The sequence below is a fragment of the Typopeltis vanoorti genome, chromosome 8 (assembly GCF_054136105.1).
Source record: "Typopeltis vanoorti isolate ZY-2024b chromosome 8, IOZ_Tvanoo_1.0, whole genome shotgun sequence".
NCBI classification, from domain to species: domain Eukaryota; kingdom Metazoa; phylum Arthropoda; class Arachnida; order Uropygi; family Thelyphonidae; genus Typopeltis; species Typopeltis vanoorti.
Window position 1 is genome coordinate 115058825 of NC_143556.1, and position 26508 is coordinate 115085332.

The 26508-nt window shown below is 36.3% G+C and overlaps 1 protein-coding gene across 5 annotated transcripts in view; it reads right to left on the bottom strand.

The window, feature by feature from the left end:
* LOC150104296 (uncharacterized) overlaps positions 1-26508 on the bottom strand; it is a 273534-nt gene that overhangs the window by 69495 nt on the left and 177531 nt on the right. For all 5 annotated transcript variants that reach the window (XM_090396904.1, XM_090396903.1, XM_090396902.1 and 2 more), the window contains exons 5-7: positions 12177-12367; positions 7427-7493; positions 309-452 (exon numbers count right to left, since the gene is read on the bottom strand). In XM_090396904.1, coding sequence (XP_090253030.1) covers positions 309-452; positions 7427-7493; positions 12177-12367 — 402 coding nt within the window. The remainder of the gene's footprint in view (positions 1-308; positions 453-7426; positions 7494-12176; positions 12368-26508) is intronic.

The following is a 26508-nucleotide window of genomic DNA, read 5'->3' on the forward strand; positions in this document are numbered from 1 at the left end:
GTTTCTCTATAATAATAAAGAGGCCATAACTAAAATTGCACCACATGAGTGCAATGAACAAAGAACCAAGAAACAGTTTTTTTTTTATGTGGAGAGTGGTGGGTAAGTGGAATGCATTGCTAGGATGTGGTGTGAATATGATACATAAATAAGTTTAAGGTACAGTATGAAACATGTATTGCTGCTTTAGTGAGATCTCCTATAAGTCAATAATAATAATAATAATAATTATTATTATTATAATTATTATTATGATAATCATCATTATCATCATTAGTAGTAGTAGTAGCAGTAGTATGGAAACTCACCTGCATCTGCAGAATTGAAACCAATCATTTTCACATATTCACATGATGAAACATCATCTTCAGTTTGACGATTAAGTTTAGAAGCCACAGGAATAGGAAAATTAAGTGGCACATCATAAAATGTTTCCGAAGTATTCTGTAGCTCTGCAAGTATATAATAAGCATATAACACACAAGAGGTAGAGATATTTAATGAAATTAACAAAATATTTAAAACAAAGTACCATTAGTATATACAGACTTCAGAAAAATATTTAGCTTTCTAAAAATTCAGTACTTAATCAAATAGTCCTTACTGGGCCAATTTAACTTGAGATATTTCAGAAGGAGCAGCAAATCTATATGATACTGGAGCATGCCCAGGTGAGCTTTTATTCTTTCTTGGTCTTTGTATGATAATTCTATCCATAAAAGATCGTACACCAGTGTACATTAATTGAATATTCTAGTTGAGTTATTGGTTAGATAATTTGGGGATCCTACTTCATCTATCGATCCATATCACACACACGCACACACACACACTGAAAGGATGTGTACTTGGCATTATGGGATACTAAAGCAATCGATTTGAAGTTATTAGCCTCTATACACAAGTAGCCCAGTCTTGAAGATACTTCACACCCAAACTTTGTTTGCTTACACTTGGATAAAGGATTAAACCAAGAATATGATTTCTTGGCATCTTTAATTTGTATAATAATCATTCTTGGCATCTGCAGAATCTCTTTTCCATATGTTCAAGGTGTTTCATAGCAGCTAGTACACATGCACACTCTAAAAGTATGCTAGTGTTGTGTCGGAAAAAGTGCTGATTCACTATTGGTGAGTCATCCTGCTTCCGACCCAACATACGGTAACGATTAGATCTAAGGATAAGGACATACTTATGCCTCCAGAAGAAGAGCTAAAAGGATAGTGTACATATGCTCACTCAGAAGTATGTCTAACCATCTTTAGTTGTAGATATTAAGTGATTTTGAGAAGCCCATAATTAAAGTTGATAATGTCTGTGAAAAAATTAACAAGGGAAAATTATGTATCAATACTGAAATGTTATTATTAGATGTATATAAGATGATATATGTATTAGAGCCATGTCAAAACAGTTCGGAGTTGCAGTGACCAATCGGCCGCTGCTATGAGCATGAAGTAGTCATCGAGAGAGGGTGCTTGCATTTACAATATAAGATCCGGTGCAAGATTCAATCACTCTCTTGTTTTCTGTTCCTGCGTTCCTGATCCAAGTCCTGGATAGCTGGGGAAGCTTACCTCCGGTACCCAGAAACAATCTCCCAGTTGCTGAATGTGCCGTGCTGAGTATAGTCGCCTCATTCCTTCAGTGACTTCCAGTAAAGAGCTATTGGTTAGTTATGCCAATGTGTAGTCAGCAAAAAGTGAACCTTTCGAAGATGATAGAAGTAAGTCGCAGATGCCATGAGAATACGTGGTGAGAAAACACGGAAGTGTAATCAAGGAAGTCTCAGCAACTCTGTGAAAAGACAAGAATGGTAATGTACAAGTTTTCGTACTCATTTTGAATAGTAACCAAAGAAGGTATAGGAACCAGGGAATTAAGGAGCTCCACACATTTAACTTTCATATACTGCCTAAAGGACTGTTTTTGGACTAATCTGCCTATGTCTAATAAGCTAGTGCCACTCTAAGCTTATGCTGAGAAAGGAACCAAACCTTCAAACTGTTTATTTGGAAGAAACATTTATGACATTATGTTAGAAATTAGCTTGAATATTAACTAAGTTGGGGGGGGGGAGGATAAAGCCTGAGCATAAACAAGAATATTATCCCATGTTAAAATTGCAAGAGGGAATACGTCTGATATGCTCTACACAAGGATTGTATATAACTATGTGCATTGTTGTTTTTATATGTGGGAACTGAGTAACTCTGTGTGAATTAACCGGTCTGAACATAGTAACACAAAAGAAAGTGTGGGACTGTTAGAATAAATTTAGGAGTACATATTTTGGATATCTTAACATAAAGGGGGGGGGGGGGAGTTCAGACTCTTTAGTATTGAAATTACTATTTAAAGTGTATATATGTAAGTGTTTAAAATAAATGTATTTCTTTAACCCAAAATTCATGAGTCTGTCGTTTTCTGAGATTTGAATTACCACTTATTAAACTTTAGAACCATGCATAAGTAAAGGGGGAATCCATTGCCAAAAGAAAAAGGAGGGACCACGACTGCAAATCACTTGATCCCTTTATTATTTTGAGTTGTTTAATTGTGTATCAGAATTCAGTTGCCGGCTGGCACAGTCGTTTTAAACAATTATAAATTTGTCGGCAACGGAACAGCTGATGTCCTTAAAGTGACAGATAATAGAAACTACAGAATATATATTTACATAAAAGGGATGAAGTCCATAAGACATAACACTAGTCAGTTTTTTGTTCTGTTTCCAAATTATCTTCCTTCCATTCTACAAAAGGCATGATTCGTCATCATGTGCTGGAGTTTATCTGATGCCTTCAGCTACACAAGTAAGTAAGAAGTTCGATAATTATTACTTGGTGCCCTTTAAAAGAACATCAAGTTTACATTATTTACGAGGAGTCTGACATGTCAAGTCTTACTTAACATGCTTAAAATAAGTCTTACCTACTCTCCCTGGCGGAGTTTGATGAAACTAAATCAGATTCCTCTATAAAAGCTGGTTCATATTAGAAAGATTAATCAGAAATGGCTATCACAGACTTTCCCAGTTTTGGGAAATATTATTATTATTGCAGGCAACTTCGAGGAGTCCTTAGACTCATCGAGGGAGGCCCTAAACAACATGTCAAGAACAACTATTCAACATTCACACAGTATTTATCATACTTTGCCTTGAACTCACTCACACAACAGACTCTGGAAGCTTATTCCACTCATTTACCACTCTCCAAGTAAAAAACCTAGCTCTAACACCCTTGCTAACCACACTCTTGCCCAGTTTTCATGGATGGCCCCTAGTCATCCCACCACCACCAGTCCTGTTCTCAAAAATATCCTCTGAATTAATCTTATAGAAACCCTTCAATAATTTGATTGTCTCAATCATATCAATCCTTTTCCACCTATCAACCAATTTCTGCAACCCACAAATCTTCAACCTGTTCTCATAAGGTTCATTCCATAGACCTGATATCATCTTGGTCACCAGCCTCTGGATCCTTTCCACCTCCTCCTCATCAAGAAGAAACCCTGGTGCCCAAATCTGGGCACAGTAGTTAAGATGGGGTCTTATCAAGGCTTGATACAGAGGAACAATAACTTGCTTATCTCTGCTCGTCAAAGTATTCTTCAGTAATCTAGTGATTTGATGAGCTGATTTAGCCACTTTTGCAATGTGCCCCCTAAACTTCAACTCCCTATCCACCGACACTTCCAAATCCCCGGCCTCATCAATCTCCTTGAGTACAGCTCCACCAATGTGGTATATTGCTGCTAATCTTTTCACCCCAAAATGCATAATCTTACATTTTGCCACATTGAATTGACATCCATTCTCCTTAGCCCAATCCTCCAATCTATCCAAATTATCCTGCAAAATTTTGACATCATGTGCATTCACTGTTGCTCTACCCAACTTTGCATCATCTGCAAACAAATGAACAGTTCCTCTCAGATCCTTTCCTATATTGTTAATGAACAAAAATTTTGATAAACTATGTGAAATGAAACTATATGAAAAAATAATTTTGATAAACATCAAATATTACTGTAATTTTTATGTATATAATTATAAAAAGAAAAGATAATTAGCTCTTTACTCCTGTAACATCACACCACAATTTCTATTCTTATACATTTGACTTGAATTATTATATTCTAATTTGTATTTTTGACTTGCTTGTAAAGGCCAAGAAACTTGGCAGAAAATTCTGTAAGAAATTAAGTTTTCATAAGCTGAATACAGAAAATCTATTTTCATGAATTTACCTGATGATATTAAATAATGATAATAATAATATTTTCAGATAATCTGGAAACCCTATTCTAGAAATATACAATGTTTTCAAGCTACTTCAAGTCCCCCCCCCCTTCCACAATGAGAAGGGTAGTGGCCTGACACTAGGTGAATAATTTTCTCTTCCACACCTATGGTGAGATTCGAACCTGCATCCTTTGGTTGGATAGTGGACACACTAACAATAAAATCCACGTTGAAACCATAGCAATAATTTAAAAAGTATGGCATGCATCAATTTCTTTATTTTTGCTCTACAATCTTCATATTATTAATATTTCAGCACAAAAATAAACTTTCCAAGTAGCCAGTATATATATATACACACACTGCAGTTCATAACAAATATGCCTTAAAAATATATCCAACCAAATATTACTAACAGGAACAAATCTTCAAAAGCTATTACATAATCTGCCAGAAAAATCAAGATGCTCCTATGACTGAAAAATCAACCATCATCATGTTTGCAGAAAAAAATAAAAATATACAATTTTTAAAGAGCTTCCTATTATGACAACCTTGAGGCAATATGATTCACAGTGCATGATTAATGCAGTTTTATATTCCATAACAGTGAAGAGACTGTAAGAAAATGGGAAGGATGCATCCTGGACTTCTCAAAAAAACAATTCCTCAATTAATGTTACATTAAGTAATCCTTCCAAGTAAGGAACCTACAGACAAATCTCACATACACAGACCCCACAATGGCTGGCAATTCAAAATGGACTGATCTTAATCAGATTGAAACTGCCAGCAATTTCAATCTAATTATTATTGTTATTATTATCTTAAAACACCGTGGAGTTAGAGACTCATCTAGGAGGTTCCTTTATCATACACACAGCTCATCATACCTTACCTTAAACGCATTCGAATTCTCTGCAGACACCACACTCTCAGGCAAGGCATTCCAATCATTCACAACTCTGCATGCAAAAAAAACCTGCTTCTCACTCCCTTGTTCACACACTTCTTATACAGCTTCCAGGGATAACCCCTTGTTCTCTCCCAATCTCCCACATTTTATAAAAAAAATTCTTCAACATTCATCCTATAACAACCTATTACCAACTTGTATGTCTCTATCATATCATTCCTCTTATCCACTAGACTCTCTGTAAATTGCATCTTCTCAACCTTTCCTCATATTCAACATTCTAGAGATCAGAAACTATCTCAGTCAATCATCTCTGGATCCTTTCCAACATCTCTTCATCCTTTTGAAAACCTCTGGCTCATTTACAGTCAGTCTCTCCTCCTCATCATCCATTGTTCTCAAACTCTCCATGATGTCACATTCACAAGGATGAAAGACCTTTATAAAATGCTCATTAAATATCTCAACTATATCCAATGCAACAGTTGTTCTTATACCATATCTTATCTCCTTACTTCTACAGGCCGGTATCCTCTGCATCACAGAATTCGTTGTGTTGTCCTCAGAATTTTGGTAATATCCTCTAAATTTTAGATCCTTATCCTCATCACCCCCGAGATCTCTTATTTCCTTCACCTCCAACAATATATCCCTCACCAAGCGTAAATTATACATCCCATCTTTGTTTCCCAATTATTAAAACCTTACATTTTGCAACATTAAACAGATATTCCCACCCACTCTCATGACCATTCACTCAATCTATTCAAGTCTTCTTGTAAGGCAAAAACATCTGCTCTACTCCTTATAGTTCGTTCCAACTTTGCATCATCTGCAAACAACTGAATATCCCCATTCAAATCTTCTCCAATTTCAATAATATACAGGTTAAACAGCAATGGCCCTAAAGCAGACTCCCAAACAACACCACTAGTGACTCTCCTCTTCTGGGATACTGCTGCCCCATACACAACTCTCCAATCCAATGCACTAGTCTAATATCCAATCCCATCTGCTCTAGTTTGACTATCAACTTATCATGCAGTAATCTATCCAAAGCCTTTGCTAAATCTAAGTATACTATTGTGTATCCATCTCCTAAGTAATCTACTAGTAAGTAGATTACTAAAACATGACCTCCCTTTAGAAATCCATGCTATCCATCAAAGATAATACCACTGTAGTCAACCCAATTCTGGATCTTGGTTCTCAACAGCCTCTCCAACATCTTAACCACAACAACTGACACACAGATAGGCATACAATTTGATGCTTGAGTTCTGTCACTTCCCTTATGAAGTGGCACAATCTTATCTTCCTTCCACTCCTTTGGAACTTGACCCAATGAAAGACTCATATTAAACAAATATGTCAAGGCAGATGTTAATTCCCTGGCACATTCCTTTCAAATTTGTGGTGATATATTATCAAGTCTCACAGCCTTATTAACATCAAGTCAAGTTTTCTCAAGTCCCCATACACCTCTTGCTTATTTACAGTCAGTCTCTCCTCCTCATCATCCATTGCTCTCAAACTCTCCATGATGTCACATTCACAAAGATGAAAGACCTTTATAAAATGCTCATTAAATATCTCGACTACATCCAATGCAACAGTCGTTCTTATACCATTTTCTCCAATTAATATCATCTTTCCAAAATCATTTTTTTTTTTGCTGGCTACATATTGAAAGAACTCCCTAGGATTTTTTTTTTTTGGCTTCATTAGCTAACTACTGCTCATACTGAACTTTTGCTACCTCTACCAACTGAGTCACCCTCCTAGCCTGTTCTTTGTAATCCTCATGAAATTGATTATTACCACTTCTCTTATGTTGCTTCCATAATGCCTTTTTTCTCTATACTGCATGTTTAATCTCTTCATTCATCCATTTCATACCTACCTTATTTAACCTTCTGAACCTTGGAATACATTTAGATATTGCTTCTACTAGAGAGTTCTTGAATATCACCCAAGCAGCAGTGATCTCCTTTCCTTGCTCGTTAAGTAAACAAAGCATCATTTGATATTTTACTGGAATAATAAACTTAATATTATACTATGACAAGGTATCAATAGGCAGAATGAACTTCATAGAAAAAGCAGCATATATGCAAATTTATACTTTATGTAATATCAATCAAAATTCAACACAAAGTTAAAGGCAGCATTCTTGATTTCCAACAGTTATACTCAGAGAATATAATTTCAGTACACTATAAAACATACAGATAAAATATTAAATTAGAAAATACCATTAACAATTGGCAGCTGTTTATTCATCTTGTTGCCATTATTTTTCTGACGAGATTCAATCACCTTCTGAAAGAAAAGCAATGTTAAGATTTCATATTTATCGCATAATAAAATTCGAGGGTGGTCTGAAAAGTTCTCGGCCTTGACCAAAGATGGCAACACTATTTGCAAGATTGGAGATTATGTTGAAAAATGAAAATAATTTTGAAATTATAAATTTTTTTTTCATTGTGAGGCCGAGAAATTTTCAGACCACCCTCGTATATATGCTTATGGCAATGTAATGCTTATTTTAAAATAGTAAAACAGTAAAAATAATAAAACGATTGCACAGCCAGTTTTTAAATAAAAGCATTGAAAAATGTAGTAAAAGAGTTCTACAGCAAGTTATTAATAGTATACTCCAAACCAAACCTAATAATAATGCATTCAAAGACTTTTTGAATCAGGTGTAGATATTCTTTCAGGTATTGGAATAATGCTCAAGCCACAGGGGTGTGCCTAATACTTCCTACATATTTATGACAGATCAAAGAAAGTCATATCTTTCTGTTATGGAAGATTCTGAAGCTTGAATCATTCACTAGACTTGGCAGTCCTGAAACGATTCAAGCTTCAAAATCTTCCATAACAAAGTTTTAGATACCAACTCCTTACAATTCTTCAGTGGGGGTGAGGATAATCTACTAAACTTCAGTGCTGCTAAAACAAAGTCCTGTCATATTTCTTGTAAGTATCTCACATCATTCCATCTTACTTTTGATAATATTCATATCACAGTCAAGATCAGATTTCATTTTTTGAGTGGACATACATCTCTAGCCTTTCCTGCTGCAACATCATAAGAAAGAGCAGTTGATTGTGCAAGATACTGGAGGAACATCTGACCATATTTATTGTATATAAGTTATGTATAGTTTCCTTTTTTCATATTTAATTATTATTTCCCTGTATAATTCACCTACCAAATCTAAGCTAATCTCATTGTAATGTATCCTAATTTGTTGTAAATCATGTTGTACCACTTATTTACTACTGTACCACTTGTGTTTGGACACGAAATAAATAACCACATCATATTGTAGATTCAGCCTCCAATAAAATATGGTAGCCTCTTCTGCTCACAACACTGCTTCTCATCTGTTTGTATAATTCTTAATGCTTGATCCAAGAATACTTTTTTCACATATGTGATGATACACCAAATCTTTTGTAATTAATAATCTTTGATACTCCAGAAAAGTAGAGTCTGTTTGATATATGACCCCCCCTTCTCTTTTTCTTTCTTTTGTCTCTCTCTCTTTCTCTCTCATACACACACACACACTCCTTCCTTTTTTTGTAGATGCTCTGTTTCTGCATTGTCTTTTCAAAATAATTCAGTAAGCCTCTATTATTTCTCCATTTCTCCAACAATGTAACAACACAAGCAATTACCAATTACAGTTCAGCTCCAGGTTTTATTTTTCCCAATTTTAATCAGGTCTATACACTCCACTCATATTTTGCATATGAGTGGAGTGTATTCTCATATGCAAAACTATGGATAGGATTCAAGATAAGTGAGAGAAGTTCATTAAGGTACAAGAGGAAGAAGTGTAGACATAAGTACACAGTCTTAGAAATATCCTGGCTTTGACAAATCTGAAGAGAGGAAACCATTCATGACATGCAGAGAGGAAATTGTACTCTTTCTTTCTCAGTTTAGAGAAAACATAACCACATGGATAGATATATATGCAAACTTTCTCTCATCCTCTCCCCCTGCCAACAGTATGGGTATCATAAAAACTCTCTCAACAGAGCCTCGAATCTCTGGTTGAAACAGAGATTTGAGGGCTTCCCTCTCAGTGACTCTAATATCATTGTAGCCACCTGTAAGGGAAACCAGTGTTAACAATGCCAAAAAAATAGCAAAATGTTCCTCCTGTCACTTCACATCTCTCTCTCTCCCTTTCAACATACAAATTATAGTAATTTTATTACAATTCTCTATATGAGAATTGTAATAAAATGAGGCTTTAAAGCTAATGGCTAAAAAAATAGCCATTAGCTTTAAAGAAATGCAATATCTGCACTGCTTTCAAACTTCATATAAGCTAGCTGTCCATATTTGCTCTCTTAGAGATCATTTCCTAATGATGTTAGTTCTTTTATCCATTACAATTTGAGAATATCTCCATAGTTAATTGTTAGTGCTTGTCATATGTGCCAAGTGTTTTTTGTACATAGGATGATGATTTGAATCCAAAGAAAATATCAAACAGCTTAAAAATTTATCATAATTTGTTTGTTCTTGTAACCTGTAGTTCACAATATCAACAATATCCACTGGTTGAAAAGAAGAATTAGGGCGTTCGAGCTCTGGTGCTGGAGAAGATTGTTAAGAGTGTCTTGGACAGAAAAGAGAACAAACAAAAGTATTCTAGAAGAACTGAATATTCACACAAGCCTGATAAACATAATCGAAAAGAGAATACTGCAATATTTTGGACACATATGTAGAAGGGAAGGCAACCGCCTAGAAAAAGTAATCTCCAAGGTAAACCATGTGAGAAAAGAAAAAGAGGAAAACTCCCCAACAGGTGGATTGACTAAATATCAAGAATCACTGAACTTAAACTAGAACAAGCAATAAGAGAGGCACAGGAAAGAAAGAAATGCCGAAGCATCATCAGGAAAGTCACGAGTCCTCAGACATGAGGAGATCCGAGAGAGAGAGATTTTTTATATTGATCCCACCCACAAAATGTTATTTTAAAACCTATAGTATATTTGTAGAGTGGGTGGGTTAAGGGTATTTATTTTCTATTTTTATCAATTTTATATGATTTTTTTTTGTATTTTTTAAATTTATTTGACATATTCCAGACCAAACATGGCACTTTTTCAAGCCACTTCAGGCCTCCAATAAGTTGGGTAGTGGTCTCACACTAGGCGATGAAATTCATTTCCCACTTAAGAGTATTAAATCACAGCACCACTTTTGGTGTGCTGTGAGTTAATACTCATAAATGAGTAAAATGGATATCAAGAAGAAAATTGCACAGCTCACCTGTAATAGAAAAACTTAATCAAAATTACAGTTACTTCATCTGGAAGTAACTGTAATCCCAACATGCCCAAACCATCTAAGTCTGCAAGCTATGATTTCACTAGTTAGTAGTGGGATCTACAGAACTGGAATAGCTCTTGATTATGCCTGCTTCTCCATTCATCTATTGAGTGCAAAAAGCAGGTCCAAAAACTTTTCTAAGGATTTTATTTCCAAAGATCTGAAACATGCATCTTGGTCTCTTATGCTCCAGGTTTTTGCTCCCTATAAAACAAGAGGTCTAATGCTATCACATATTTTCTATATCAATTCTGCTTGATAGAAATATGGAATATAATAAATGATACAGTGAAAGTACTTAATCAGATTCATTATAGTCATTTGTCTGTATGTGTATGACAACTCTGCTCCAGCTTGAGAGATAGTTTGATTAAAAAATTTATTTACTATATGGATGAAAAAAAATTATGCATGGAAGATTATTATTATTATGTCACACCTCCAAGGAGTCCAAAGACTCATTGAGGGAGGGCACCTACTGTACAACTCTCTATCTCCACCAGTCCACCAACTACAGCGAACCACATCATCTACACCAACGGCATCTACTGTCCACCACTAGTATTTTCACAGACAATCACAAACATCCATGCCCATGGTGGGATTCAAACCCACATTGAATTGAATCCCACAGCCAAAAGTTAGCATATCTGAAGAGCAGATATGCTAACCACTCAGCCAACCAGGCTGGCATATATTAAAACTTAGCATTTATAGAAACTTTTTTTTTTTTTTTTTGTGCATGTGTCACTCCTGCCCACAAAAGAGCATTACACATAGTCTATTAGTAATATAGGTTTACAACCTTTCTATAGTTTCCATCATTAGTTTAACAGTTTATGCCTATAGGTGAAACCATATTCTAGAGATGGTAATTTAAACATGGTAATTTTTCAAGCTACTTCAGGTCTCTAATAAGTAAGTGGTAGTCATATATAGGAAAATGAAATGAGTCTGCAGCTGAAGGCATTCCCAAACATCCATGCCAAACTGAATTTAAATTTAGTCTGCTGATTACAGACATTATACACGGCGAGCTAGTCTAGAAGATGTGAAAAATGCAAACGTTCCACTTAAAGAAACCTCTGTGCTTTTCTATAAACATCTCATTTTCCCTTTCATGGGGCATGGGCCTATCTCATCAAAGTAACTTGGCATCTTAGAAATGTGAATACTGCTTATGAAAGGGCAGTTAATCAGCCTTTTCGTAAGGCAGTATGAAAAAGCATTATGCATTGTCTGTAAATTGCATGTGTAGTCTTCTGGCCAGTTTTCCTATTTTTTCAGGATGAAAACCCTAAGTTTCCAGGATATGAGAAACCTTGCCATTTTCATATGAGACTAATTAACTCACTTTGAAAAGTCCAGATAAAGGTTTTTCGCATTCCAGATGGGATTCCATCCCTGTGCTGGAATCCACGTCATTCACAACAAAGGGTGCTATCATTATCTACTGAGCCTCCTAGGGAAAAGGGCCTCTAGGAAGCTCTTTTCCCACAACCAATAAGTTATAATTCTGATTTTAAACAAACAAAAAATAAATAAAATAAAATAAAATTAATAATGCAGTATAATCATATCCCTAATATATCAAAACGCCAATCGGACTAAAAAAGATTAAGTACAACAAATACCTGGAAATCTTCTAACATTCCAGCAATATCATTGTGACCTGAATGATTAGCCAACTGTGCTGGAATCAGACCTCTTGCATTTCGCAGCCGACATGCATAACCTGCTCCTGGACACTGAAGTATTTGAGATGTCAATTCACGAAGTCCATATCTAGCAGCAAAGTGAAGCATAGTTGGCAATTCTTCCTCACCTAAGAGTAATATAAATACGACTTAATTCATTTAATAAAAGTTCATTTTCTTTTAATACATGTATGTACTTTGTATTCTAAAAATATGTTTCTGCAGTTTGAATGGAGAATTTATGTGGAAGTTAACTCAATGATACAAAGGTAACTGTATATTTCAGACCAGTTTGATATTTTAAAAAAGAAAAAGTCTAAGTTTACGTAAATACTTTGCAATGTCAGAAACATTCAGAAGACTTTCTATTGAAGATAACAATACTATGCAGAAAGTATAACAGGAATATTAAAACATCTACACCTTCATAAAAATATTCTGTACAACAAAGTGAGAGTCTTCTAATATTCCAGAATATCATTGTGACTTGATTGATTACTGCTTGATTTACTTAAACCACTTCCTGATAATACCTTCTTAATCTAAATGCTTTTTTAAGCATTATGACAGACTGTTCTTTTAGAAGTGGGATACCATCCATGTGAACCATGCATATTTTTCATAAGAAAATCAGGAAACAATCTACAGTTTGCCAACCCACTAGAAAAGCTTCCTACACAACTACCTGATGCATAACATACAGCCTTACACAGCTAAGTCTTCCACCCCCTCCACACGCACGCGCGCAGCACACACACACACACACACACACACACACACACACACACATTTCTGCAGTGTAGCCTGTTTTCACAAATGCTGTCAAAATTTCCTTCAATTATCTTCCATAATTGAAGGAAATAACTAACTAGAACTCATGGGTAGTAGATGACTTTCATTATCCAGTGAACAAAGGTAGCAATAGCCAGTGCCTGTTGCTATGTTTAGTCCCCGAAGCAAAGTTTTTGGTCCTCCCTTTTGCCTTCTTAAATGAAGTGTGAGTGACAATCTAATGAGTTTGCCAAACACATTGTGAAGATCCAAATCCCCCCCCCCCATTTGAGGATATAGCAGTAAAATAGTTCCACAGGTCAGCTACTATAAAGAGATATGATGATTAGGAAAACTTTGAACTGCCAGTAAATAATCCATTGATACTTACTCTGCCAGGTCAAGCCTGGAGGAAATCAGAGTATATTAGAATGCAGAGAAAACTGGTGAGAACCATGCAGTTTTTTAACTATTATTTTTAAGAACCTCAAATGATGCTGAACATTACAGTCCACCACAACTTTTTAAACTACACTCAGCATGATTTCATCAGCCACAAGCAAAACCTGTGCATTGATACATTTAGCATCTCATGTCAGAGAATGGCAAATTTTGAATCCCCTCTTTATAATCGTTGTTCCATTTTTTGTTGTCTCTACTTTCTTCCCAATTTTGACAATTATAACTTTTTTCATTATCTGTCTTTGAAGCATGATTATCTACAGTCCAAATACCCTGCCCCCCCCCAAAAAAGAGATCATCTTCTATGGGGACTTCAACTCTCTCAATACTTTTATTAATTTCTTCTTAACTAATTCTGGATAAAAAAAAAATAACCTAAATATTCAAAGGAAAAGCAGAAAAAGACAGCTCAATTTGTGTTGAAAAACAAAAAAACTATTTTGAAAAGGTGTTCATATTTAGTTCAAATTCAACAAAGTTCAAAAAATTTGTTTTATTCATATTTAAGTCCAACTTTTTCAATTCTTATACAACACTTCTAATGTTTGTTAAAAGATCTAGATGTCATAATCTAGATCTTTTAGTAGTGATGCACAATTCCACTTTTATTCCTCCCTTACATTTATAACTTTTTTTTTCATAATCCAAACAATAGCTATGTTAAAAAGTAGTGCAGCCATTATTCAATCCTTTCAAGTACCAGCCCTTATCTCAAACCATTCTGATGTTTTCTATGCAATAACACAACTTTTACTTTCTTTATACATTTCTTTCATTATTCTCACATATTATTATTATCATACCCTTCAGAGAGTCAGTTGACTCATTGTGGGAGGTTCATTCAACTGACAACATATTTAGCATACTGAATCTTAAAATGCGTAACACTCCCTGGATTAAAACAACATATGAGGATGTGCTGAAAAGTTGTGATAATCATCATGAAGGAATTAAGGTAGAACAATGTCACTTACACATTATTCTACATATTCCCCTCAAAATGTTGTACACTTGTTACAATGCTGCTGCATCATTTGCAATCCTCTGAGAAAAAAGTCTTTTCGTTGTTGCACAAACCAGTCCTCAGCTGCAATTATGACTTCATCATCTGTGGTAAATTTTGTTCCTTTCAAGTGTTTCTTTAAATTTGGGAATAGGAAACAGTCAGATGGGGCCAGGTCTGGCGAATAGGGTGGGTGAGGCAGACACTGAAAGCCCAAGTTGTGTATTATCTGTTGGATTTCATGAGCAGTGAGCAGTGCACTGTACTGCAAAAGCAACATGCCTCTGTAGTTTTCCCACAGTAGTTTTCCTTCAGTACCTCCAGAGCTGTTGAATAAACTGCTGCTGTAACAGTTTCACCTTTTTTGAGATGCTTGGTAAGGATTACAACATCCATATCCCAAACGTCAATAGCAAGAACCTTTCCTGTTGACTTTTAGATTCAGAACTTCTTTGGCCATGGAGAACTTTTGTGTCTCCACTCCATTGACTTGTTTGGTCTCTGGGTCATAATGATGAAGCCATATTTCATCAACAGTCACAATACAAGCCAAAAAATTCACACCTAATTTCTCAAAATGACCCACGATCCATTGAGATGACAGCACATGTTCTTTTTTTTTTGGTTGGCATTCAAACATTTGGGGACATACTTCACTGAGAGCTTCTGCATGTCCAGATGTTGGTGAATAATGACCTTAACTCATTCCCTGGATATCCCCAGTCTTTGCAATGTTTTTGGCTGGTATTCATCTATCATCAAGGATCATGGCATGCACTGCATTGATGTTTTCAGGTGTGATCATTGTGGAAAGTCTTCCTAATCTGAGGGCATCTGTGGTCTCAGGATGCCCAGTTTTAAACTTGGCCACCCATCTGGAAACTGTTGGATATGATGAGGTATAGTCCCCTAAAGTCTCACACACTAAAGTTTTAGCAAATCTCAGATGCAGACTTTTCTTGCAGCATAAAAAACTTAATGATGGCCAGCACCTCTGAATCTTCGAATTTCTTCAATACCTCTGACATGTCTTCTTATATATCCTAAAAGAAAAAGAACAAATTATTACAATTTGATGAAACATGGAGGTTAAAAGATTTTAAGATTGTTCTTTCTTGTGGTTATATAAGTTGCTTTAATATCATTTTCGTTCTAGGTGTTTATCAGAACTCCCCCCCCCTCATATTATTATTATTTTTTATTTTTCTGACCTCCATGGAGTCAGAAGCCTCATTGTGGGAAGTCAACAAAAGTCTATCATACCACTCCTTAAATTTATCCACTGTCTGCATTTACTACCACTCTCCACTCCCCATCCAAGCTTACTTCTTACCCTTTTACTCACCACTCCCTTTTACAACTTTCAAGGATGGCCCCTTGTCCTTACTTCTTCCCCTCATTAAAAAGACTTCTTCCCCTGTATTAAAAAGCTCCTCAGTGTTAACACTATAATAACCCTTCAACAGCTTAAAAATCTCGATCATATCCCCTTTTATCTTCTATCCACCAAACTCTGCAGTCTGCATGCCCTCAGTCTGTCCTCATAATCAACATTGTACAGAACAAAAAGATATTTTATATCAGGAGACCTTCCTGATACTGCTTCTATCCACCAAACTCTGCAGTCTGCATGCACTCAGTCTGTCCTCATAATCAACATTGTACAGTCCTGATATCATTTTTGTTATCTGTCTCTGCACCCTCTCCAAGGTTACCTCATTCTCCTAGAAATCTCGGTTACCAGATCTGAGCAGAGTCTGTGGTCTGGTCAAAGCTTTATATAATGAGACACCACACTTTTTGAGAAAGTCAATGGCCTCCTCAAAATTGCAGCAATTCTCTGAGATGTCTTCACAACCTTTGCAATATGTCCCCAGAACTTCAAATCTCTTTCCACAATCACTCCAAGATCCCTTCCTTCCTTCCTCCATTTCTTACTTCCTATGTGAAGTTATAATGGAAGAAGAAATGGAGAAAGCAAGGAATTCCAAATTTTAAAACGTCACATTAAGTTGCGCTAAACTGATATCCCCATTCATTTGTCCACCTTTCCAGCCTATTCAAATCCTCTTGAAGAGCCAAAACAGCAGCACTATTACTAATAACTAACCTTCCCAAGCTACGCATCATCTGCAAACAACTGAACATCACCCTGCAGTCCTGTGACAATACCACTTACCTAGCCAAACAATAGCAATGTCCCAGTACTGAACCCTGTGGAATTCTACTTGTAACCTTCCTACTTCCTCATACTGCTCTGCCATATACAACTCTCTGATATCTATCACAGAGCCAATCACGAATCCAATCCATTATCCTGATATCCGAACTCATATGTTGCTACTTAAAAATCAACATGTCATATGGCACCCTGTCAAATGGCGTTGAAAAATCCAAGAGAAATGACAGTATATGCCTTACCCTCATCCACTGCTCTTGTTATTACTCTATTTTAAAAGGTTTCCTGATTATTAAAACAAGAGTGCCCTTTAACATATCCATGCTGGCCTGATTAAATAATATTGCCCTCATCAATCCAATTCTCTATACAAGCTCTTACCAATTTCTCCAAAATTTTAATTACAGAAGAAATACAAACAGGCCTATAGTTTGATACCTCCGTTCTACTGCCACCGTTATGCGTTGGTACTATCTTACACTGCTTACATTCTCCAGGAACCCGTCTCATGGCAAGGCTTTCATTAAAACAGCCAACCTAATGGCACAGTCAGTTCCATGGTGCATTTCTAAAATATGTGGTGAAATGCCATTTAGGCCCCTTGCCTTATTAACATTTACCGTACTCAATATTTGGAATACATCCTCTTCCTTCACTTCTAAAACTTCATCACTCATTATCCTTAATGTTCCGGTATCCTTATATTCAGGTAATGTGATCCATTCACCCACAATTCTCCTTTAAAGAATCTACTCCTCACACCTATCTGCACCACACTTTTATATAACTTCCAGAGATGGCCTCTGGTTCTTCTTCTCTTGCCTTCTACTCTCTTTATAATTCCCTTTAGATCAATCCAATAAAATATCCTTACTAACTTAAATGTCTCTATCATATAACCTGATTCAGTAAGGAAATACCATGAGTAGACATAATAATTAGAATTGTAATAATGGAAGTAACTCACGTAAAATATTATTTATTAGTATAATTTTCACCTGAGTATCACAGGAATCTTCAGTACATGTATAAAGCTAATTAAACAATAATGGACAATTCCAAAAGGTGCCACTTAAGTAGCTAATGTAAGATAACTAAAAAAGGTCAATAAATTTCCTAACTTAAAAAAAAAAATTATATATATATATATATATATAGAAAGTATTTTACCTTGGGTATAATAAATGTTAAAGATACCAAGCTATTTTAAACCTGGTTTTACTTCATTTCCCAAGCACGCAAACAGACAAGTAAGTCAAGTTTGCGCCTGCAAGTATTGCAAGTCTAGGTTATTAAGAACTTATCCACCTTTCCCACGAGTTGCCTTGACTTGCACTATGTGTGGACATAGTGCACGTAGTCACCCTGCAAGTATTGCAAGTCACCTAGACTTGCAGGTGCAAACTTGACTTACTTGTCTGTTTGCTTACTTGCGAAATGGAGTAAAACCAGGTTTAAAATAGCTTGGTATCTTTAACATTTATTATACCCAAGGTAACATACTTTCTACATCTATCTCTCATCCTGAGATTTTAATTTAATAGGGTTAAAACACCTTATGGTAACTTGTTCTGGTAAAATACTTATAAGCTCTGTATTACTAAAATCTTGGTATTTCTAGCCTGGCTCCCACTGATGGGAGCTGGCTTTGAGAGGCTCTGCTTGGTGATAGGTTTTTGCCTGTCTCTGAGTAGGGCCACCGCTGAGATTATGGCTTTGGCTGGTGGTGGGGTGAGCCTGCCACTGGATAGAGCCAACGCTGAGAAGTTCTTCTCGGTGAGTGGAACAACGCTGAGTTGGACGGTCTTTCAGCCACTGTGGAGTGGTCTAGGGATCGTCCTAATTTTTAGAGAGGTCTTTACTTAAATACACCTCAATAAAGGTCGAAACCGGTCTGGGTAGTGGTCCCTTGCCTTTAATACATAGCATTGTACATCTCCTCCAGGAGATGTGCTTTGCATTAAGGGTAAATATTAAGAATAGTGATCAGAGCTTATCCACTTTTACCACGAGTTGCCTTGACTTGCACTACGTGTGGGGTCACCTAGACTTGCAATACTTGCAGGGGCAAATTTGACTTACTTGTCTGTTTGCTTACTTGGGAAATGGAGTAAAACCAGGTTTAAAATAGCTTGATAACTTTAACATATACATATATATATATATATATATATATATATATACAGGGTGTTCGGGATAAATTTGACATATTTATAATTAATTATATTTTTCCGTAAGTTACATGTATTAACACACACTTCTCTTCATTTAAAAGTTTGGACCCTTCTTCATTCATATACAAGATGTCAGAAAGGATGGATAGCTGGAACCCACCTGAATCATGGAAGAGAATAACTTGTATCATGATGATTCGTGCCCGCCATCAAAATAAGGATATTACGACTGCTGCCCAATGCTCCCTGAATACAGTAAAAACAATCAGGCATGAACTAGAGACTTGCAATGGTGACTACGAGGATGTAGCAAGAAGAAAGATCCCTAGCAGACGATCTGATTGCGTTCGTACAGCAGAATTCCTCGCAAATCTGCAGGAACAGGTGTTGAAGAACCCTGGCATTGGAATTCGGGCTTTGTTCGTGGAGTTGCTAAACACTGTAGTCAAGCCCTGGATAACAAGGGTAGCCAATGGTAGGCCGTATGTATGGCAGCAGGATTCGGCCCCTTGCCACACCTCTGGGAAAAGTCAAAAATGGTTGTCTGAAAATTTCTACGACTTCACCAGTCCAAATGTTTGGCCTCCAAACTCCCCAGACCTTAACCCCATGGATTATTTTGTATGGGGCGCAGTTGAAAAAGACACCAATCGCACTTCCAGTAATACAAAAGCCCAGTTAATGGATAAAATTAAAACAGTTTTTGCGGCCCTTCCCAGGGAGACTGTAGCATCAGCTTGTTCGAGGTTCCGAAGCAGAATTGAAGCTGTGATCGATGCTAATGGTGGTTATTTTGAGTAAATCTTGTTGATAGTATTGTAATTAACTCTGCCTGTAATGTTTTTTTGTCAATTCATTAAATTTAATAGATACAAAGAAGATTTTCTTTTTCCTTACGAAACTGTCAAATTTATCCCGAACACCCTGTATATATATATATATATATATATACACACACACACAATTAAAGTACTATCTCCCACAAAGGGGATAGATATAAACCATCGTATCTGTTTAAGTTAGGAGAGTGAAGTGAAGTTTCACATTTCTTTATAAAGCCATTCCACGAGGAACCGACTTTTGTGAAGGACTCTTGTCTTGTTCCAATGAACTTTATGTCTAGAATTCTTGTGTAGAGGCTTAAGTGCTGTGAGGACATTATGTTGGAGGTTTAATGGACTTTTTACAGCACTCACAAAGAATTAAAATAGAATTTAATACTTCCTATATTTCGTCCTAGTCACTAGGACATCTACGGGGATTACAAAGACAATTAATGTAACATGCACACAAAAACTTACAATACTAAGCCCAACCACGTGGGTGACAATAAAGTCCTATCTAGGTGGAGCGCCCTCTAAGGGCAGTTGTAGGTGGCCTGGAATGTAAGGTGGGACCTCTGGCGATGACTGTTTCCCAAATCTTCGGAAGCTTAATGCAACCGTATTTGTTAAGATTTGGTTGGTTTTTGAGAGCTGCTGCTGCTTCTAAGAAAAGTCTCTCTTTCTTGAATTTGCTGTGGTGGAGCATGGTGGTTTTTTTCCAAGATACTCTGTGGGTGGTGTCCAAAACATGGTCAGCCAAGCCTGAATGGCCATAGTTGTGTTTAACGATGTACGACTTGTGTTCCTCTAGGCGGATGGATGCTGATCTGCCTGTCTGTCCAAAGTATGCAAGCTTACAGGAACAGGGTACTTTGTAAACTCCAGGCAGAGAGAGAGGAGGGAGCTGATCTTTCGTAGAACGGATAAGGGTAGCCAGTTTGCGGTAGGGCTTATATGCTGTGTGTAGGTTATACTTTTTTAGTATCTTAGCTATTTTTTCCGAAGTGCCACGGATGTAGGGTATGGTGATGGCATTTTTAAATTCTTGTTGATGAGAGGGGTGGGGAATGGGGGAGGAATTGATTATTTTTTTGATTCTGTGTTCGCTGTAGCGATTGGAGAGGAAAGTTCTGTGTATGTGGTTAAGCTCAGTAGTGAGGGCAGTTCCACTGGAACAAAGATTGTGGGCTCTCTTGGTAAGGGTTTTAATGATGCCATATTGTTGTGAGGGGTGGTGGTGGGAGAGTTTGTGAATGTATCTGCCTGTGTGTGTGGGTTTTCTGTATACAGTGAAGGCAAGTGTATCATTAGGCAGGCGCGTGACTAAGGTGTCTAGGAAGGGTAAACAATTGTTCTTTTCCTTTTCCATAGTAAACTGGATTCTTGGATGTAGGCTATTGAGATGACCAAGGAAGGAATCTAACGTGTCTGGGCCATGAGGCCAAATAGAGAACACATCATCTACATATCTTAGCCAGATAGAAGGTTTGAGTGGGGCTGAGTCTATGGCTCGTTTTTCGAAATCTTCCATATAGAAATTGGCAAGGCGGGGTGAGAGGGGGGAGCCCATGGCGGTTCCCTCTATCTGCTTGTAGATTTTGTTATTCCAAGCGAAATACCCAGAGTTGATGGCAAAGGAAAAGAGATCTAAGATGTCAGGGGGAAAAACTTTTCTAAGAGAGATAAAGTGTCAGTTAAGGGAATATTAGTAAACAAGGAGGAGATATCAAAGCTTACTAATATGTCTGTATTATTCAAGGTTAAATTTTCTGTGAGGGCTTTAAAGTGGGTAGAGTTTTTTATATAGGAAGTTGAATTTCCGGTGAGGGGGGACAGAGAGTTGGCCAGCTGTTTAGACAGTCTGTAACAAGGTGCATTGGTGGCATCTACTATAGGCCTGAGTGGGGAATTAGGTTTGTGGATTTTTGGTAGACCGTATATTCGGGGGGGACGGGAGCGGAAAGGTTTAAGTTTTTTCGTGACGTCCGGGGGCCAGGAGGTTACTTTTTTAAGTAAGATTTTTAATTTCTTAACTTGCGTTTTTGTGGGGTCGTGTTCTAGCGGGATGTAGGTAGCGCGATCGCGGAGGATAATGTTCATTTTACGATTGTATTCGCTGGTATTAAGGACAACTGTGGCATTACCTTTATCCGCTCTGGTGATGACGATACTTTTTTCTTTGCGTAGTTTCTGGAGAGCCATGCGTTGGGAATAAGATAAGTTACTTTTTGGAGGCGACGAGTGAACGAGGATGTTGGCTACGTTGAGTCTGATCCTTGTTCACTCGTCGCCTCCAAAAAGTAACTTATCTTATTCCCAACGCATGGCTCTCCAGAAACGTTTCGAAAAACGAGCCATAGACTCAGCCCCACTCAAACCTTCTATCTGGCTAAGATATGTAGATGATGTGTTCTCTATTTGGCCTCATGGCCCAGACACGTTAGATTCCTTCCTTGGTCATCTCAATAGCCTACATCCAAGAATCCAGTTTACTATGGAAAAGGAAAAGAACAATTGTTTACCCTTCCTAGACACCTTAGTCACGCGCCTGCCTAATGATACACTTGCCTTCACTGTATACAGAAAACCAACACACACAGGCAGATACATTCACAAACTATCCCACCACCACCCCTCACAACAATATGGCATCATTAAAACCCTTACCAAGAGAGCCCACAATCTTTGTTCCAGTGGAACCGCCCTCACTACTGAGCTTAACCACATACACAGAACTTTCCTCTCCAATGGCTACAGCGAACACAGAATCAAAAAAATAATCAATTCCTCCCCCATTCCCCACCCCTCTCATCAACAAGAATTTAAAAATGCCATCACCATACCCTACATCCGTGGCACTTCGGAAAAAATAGCTAAGATACTAAAAAAGTATAACCTACACACAGCATATAAGCCCTACCGCAAACTGGCTACCCTTATCCGTTCTACGAAAGATCAGCTCCCTCCTCTCTCTCTGCCTGGAGTTTACAAAGTACCCTGTTCCTGTAAGCTTGCATACTTTGGACAGACAGGCAGATCAGCATCCATCCGCCTAGAGGAACACAAGTCGTACATCGTTAAACACAACTATGGCCATTCAGGCTTGGCTGACCATGTTTTGGACACCACCCACAGAGTATCTTGGAAAAAAACCACCATGCTCCACCACAGCAAATTCAAGAAAGAGAGACTTTTCTTAGAAGCAGCAGCAGCTCTCAAAAACCAACCAAATCTTAACAAATACGGTTGCATTAAGCTTCCGAAGATTTGGGAAACAGTCATCGCCAGAGGTCCCACCTTACATTCCAGGCCACCTACAACTGCCCTTAGAGGGCGCTCCACCTAGATAGGACTTTATTGTCACCCACGTCGTTGGGCTTAGTATTGTAAGTTTTTGTGTGCATGTTACATTAATTGTCTTTGTAATCCCCGTAGATGTCCTAGTGACTAGGACGAAATATAGGAAGTATTAAATTCTATTTTAATTCTTTGTGAGTGCTGTAAAAAGTCCATTAAACCTCCAACATTATGTCTAGAGTTGATGGCACGTTATTATTATTATTACGTAACACCTCCAGGGAGTCCAAAGACTAATCGATGTTCCGCAAGCCCAGACTGTTCAGGTTCAAGGTATTGAATATAAGACTGGTGATCTTCCTGTGTGTCCAAAATAAGATAATCCACAAGAGCAAGGAATCTGGTAGACACCTGGATAACTGGGATGTGGAAGTTTGTCCTTTGGAGAAGTGAGAAAGGTGGAGATTTTTCTGAATGGACGAAAGGCAACAAAAATATTTAGTGGTTTTAAAATTTTTGCTATGCATTGACTAATTCCTTACACATAAGGGATAGGAATACATGTTATTTCTTCTGTATTTGAAGAGGAAGACATATCAAACTACTCAAAGCTCTTTTGATGAAGGAATTCTTATATCCATTAGATAAAAATGAGGAAATAATATATTGCAATAGCTCTTCTGATGAACTACAACAATTTCTCACTAAATTAAATGCACTTCATCCAAGGATCCAGTTCACCCTAGAAGTAGAATTAAATAAGCAGTTAGCCTTTTGAGATCTTTTAATTCTTCACCAACCAGATGGTAACCTACATTTCTCAGTCTATAGGAAGGATTACTCATACAGGCCATTATGTCCATGCTGAATCTCATTACCATCCCAGTCAAAAGGCAGGAACTATTAAAACACTGATTTATCGGGCTCCTTTTGTTCTTCAGATGATCTATTACAGAAAGAATTGCGATATATTATTTCCTCTTTTTTATCTAATGGATATAAGAATTCTTTATATCTCTCACCCTCTTAAATAGAGAAATTGTCAATATCAAGAAAGCTCTAGAATATGTATTTGTAGCTGAAACTTATAACACTATTTTGTGCATATCTTCGACTTCATACCTAAAGGTTTTTAATGATTCTCGTGATAAGTTAAAGTGTAAGTTTGAATCACTGGTGAGCCTCCCTAGATCCATTACTAATATTAGTGACACAGATAAAGTAGTTATCAATGTTTCTGGCCATCCACTAACACACAGCGAACGTTTCGTTTTATCAAAATGACATAATTTCACCGTTGCTCCGAATAAGGTACCCCTGATGGTTTTTTTTCATAACATAGACAGAGGTATTTTCAATCCTTATCCCAAAAAACAGCCAAGTGGACATATATTGAATGTGCAAAAATTTTTTTTAATGCCAAGCCTCCTCATCCTAATCTATCTTACTGTCAATTTAAAGCACTGAAGAATAATAATAATTTAATTATTACAAAAGCTAACAAAGGGAAGGCTGTAGTTATTCAAGATAGAATAGAATTTGAGTAATAATCTTGAATAGAATAGAATAATCTCATATTCTATTCTATTCAAGATAGAATAGAATATGAGAGGAATATGTCTCTATTACTCCCCAACTATTCAACATATAGGCCCCTCACATCGGATCCTACCAGGAGTCAATTGAAAATCTTAATTCTCTTATAGATAATGTATCTACATGGGATGAACAACAAAAGAAAAAATTTAAAACCTTCTTTGGTCGTCCACCTAGATTGTATGGTCTTCCCAAAGTTCATAAACCTGGCATTCCGTTGAAACCAGTTATAGATTGTATAGGTTGTCCCACTTATAAAATTTGTAATATCAAATTTACTCACTTCTTCAACTAGAAGAACTGATACCTATATACAGAGCTGGCACTAGGGTCTTTGCCACCCGCATGCAATGTCTATCTAAGTGCCCCTATAACGATCCGGGCGTGTGTGGTTCTTTTACGATAATAAACATTTTAATTATTTGAAATTTCTTAAATAAATTTTGACAGAACAGCCACATGTTGGTTTGTTAAATGTAATGAACCGGGGGTGATGACTAGGCCGGATAATCGTTAAAAACCCATATATTCAAAAAATTCTCAAAAGTTAAAACAAATTTTGATAAAGCCACTTCACTTTAATCGTTGAATATATAATAATACAGGGATTTTAGCCTTCTCACCAAACCGAATCGCTAACAAAATTAAAATGAATTTTAATTAAAGTTAAAATTTATTTGAACTAAAGTTTAAAAAATTCTTGCATTTAACAAGTTATTAAATTCTTAGTAACTTGTAAAAATTTTTTAATAATTTTTATAAGTGGAACTACCTTTTAGGAAAATAAAGAAACTCAAGATAGATGAGTAAATAAGAAAAGAATTCAGAAATAATTAGAACATTTAACATAAGTATTCAAAAAAATATGTCAATACTTATGTTAAATGTTCTAATTATTTCTGAAAAGAATTCAGAAATAATTAGAACATTTAACATAAGTATTCAAAAAATAACATCTTTACAGAATAACAGAAAATAAATTAAATTATATAAATATACTTGAAATATTTTTAAATTAAAATTTTACGGTTTTTGATTTCATATTCACAAAATTAGAAATAATGGTCTTAACGTCTAATTCCGCACATATATCATTTTCAATAGCTATTAACTTTTTTTTGTGACATACTTGTTCTTAAGTAGGTTTTAATGAATTTCAACTTGGAAAAGCAACGTTCACCGCTCGCTACACTAACAGGTAAGGTTAATAGTATTCTTAAAGCAATTGAAAAGTTAGGGAAAGATAAATTATTGGATACAATAAAATTAAGAATATCGAAAGGGTTTTGAATATTTAAATTATCCTTTCAAAAAATATCCCAGAAAGCACATAACTCGTCATATAGTTCTATTGCATTTACGTCTTTATTGTCACCGTCCTTCAGGAGAATCTCTAAATCGCCACAATTTTTTCGTAAATCTTCGTTATTAATTTGTAGTAATCTATACAAGAAATTGAAATTATCATATGTTTTTAGTTGTTCAAAACGTTCTATTAACGAACACAATGCAACGTCTAGAAGTGTATAAAACACATTCCCTCTAAATTTATCTTCTGGCGATTGTGGCGTTTCGTCATGATGCTCGTAGTCAAATTGTCGTGTCTTCTTTCATCATCAGACTTCCGTACCAGTTTTAAATTCTTTTTCTCCGTCCACCTCTTCACTCAGTTCTTTTGTAGTTTTAGAACTTCTTTAAAATTTGTATCTGATCGATACTCTTGTAAGAATATTTTTAAGTTTTCAATAAATTCTAAAGCAAGTGTAATGTTCATATTTTTGTCTTGAAGCATTTTACTCACAGGGTTTATTCTGTTAAGTAAATCATGCCCAGTTATAAGAGAGCAAATAAATTTGTAGTCCTTTATTTTAGCACATAATGTTTATGCTTCATGCTGAGTTTCTTTATTAAAATTTTCATTATTAAAAATTTCAAAAAGTGCATCGTAAATTTCTCGTAACTG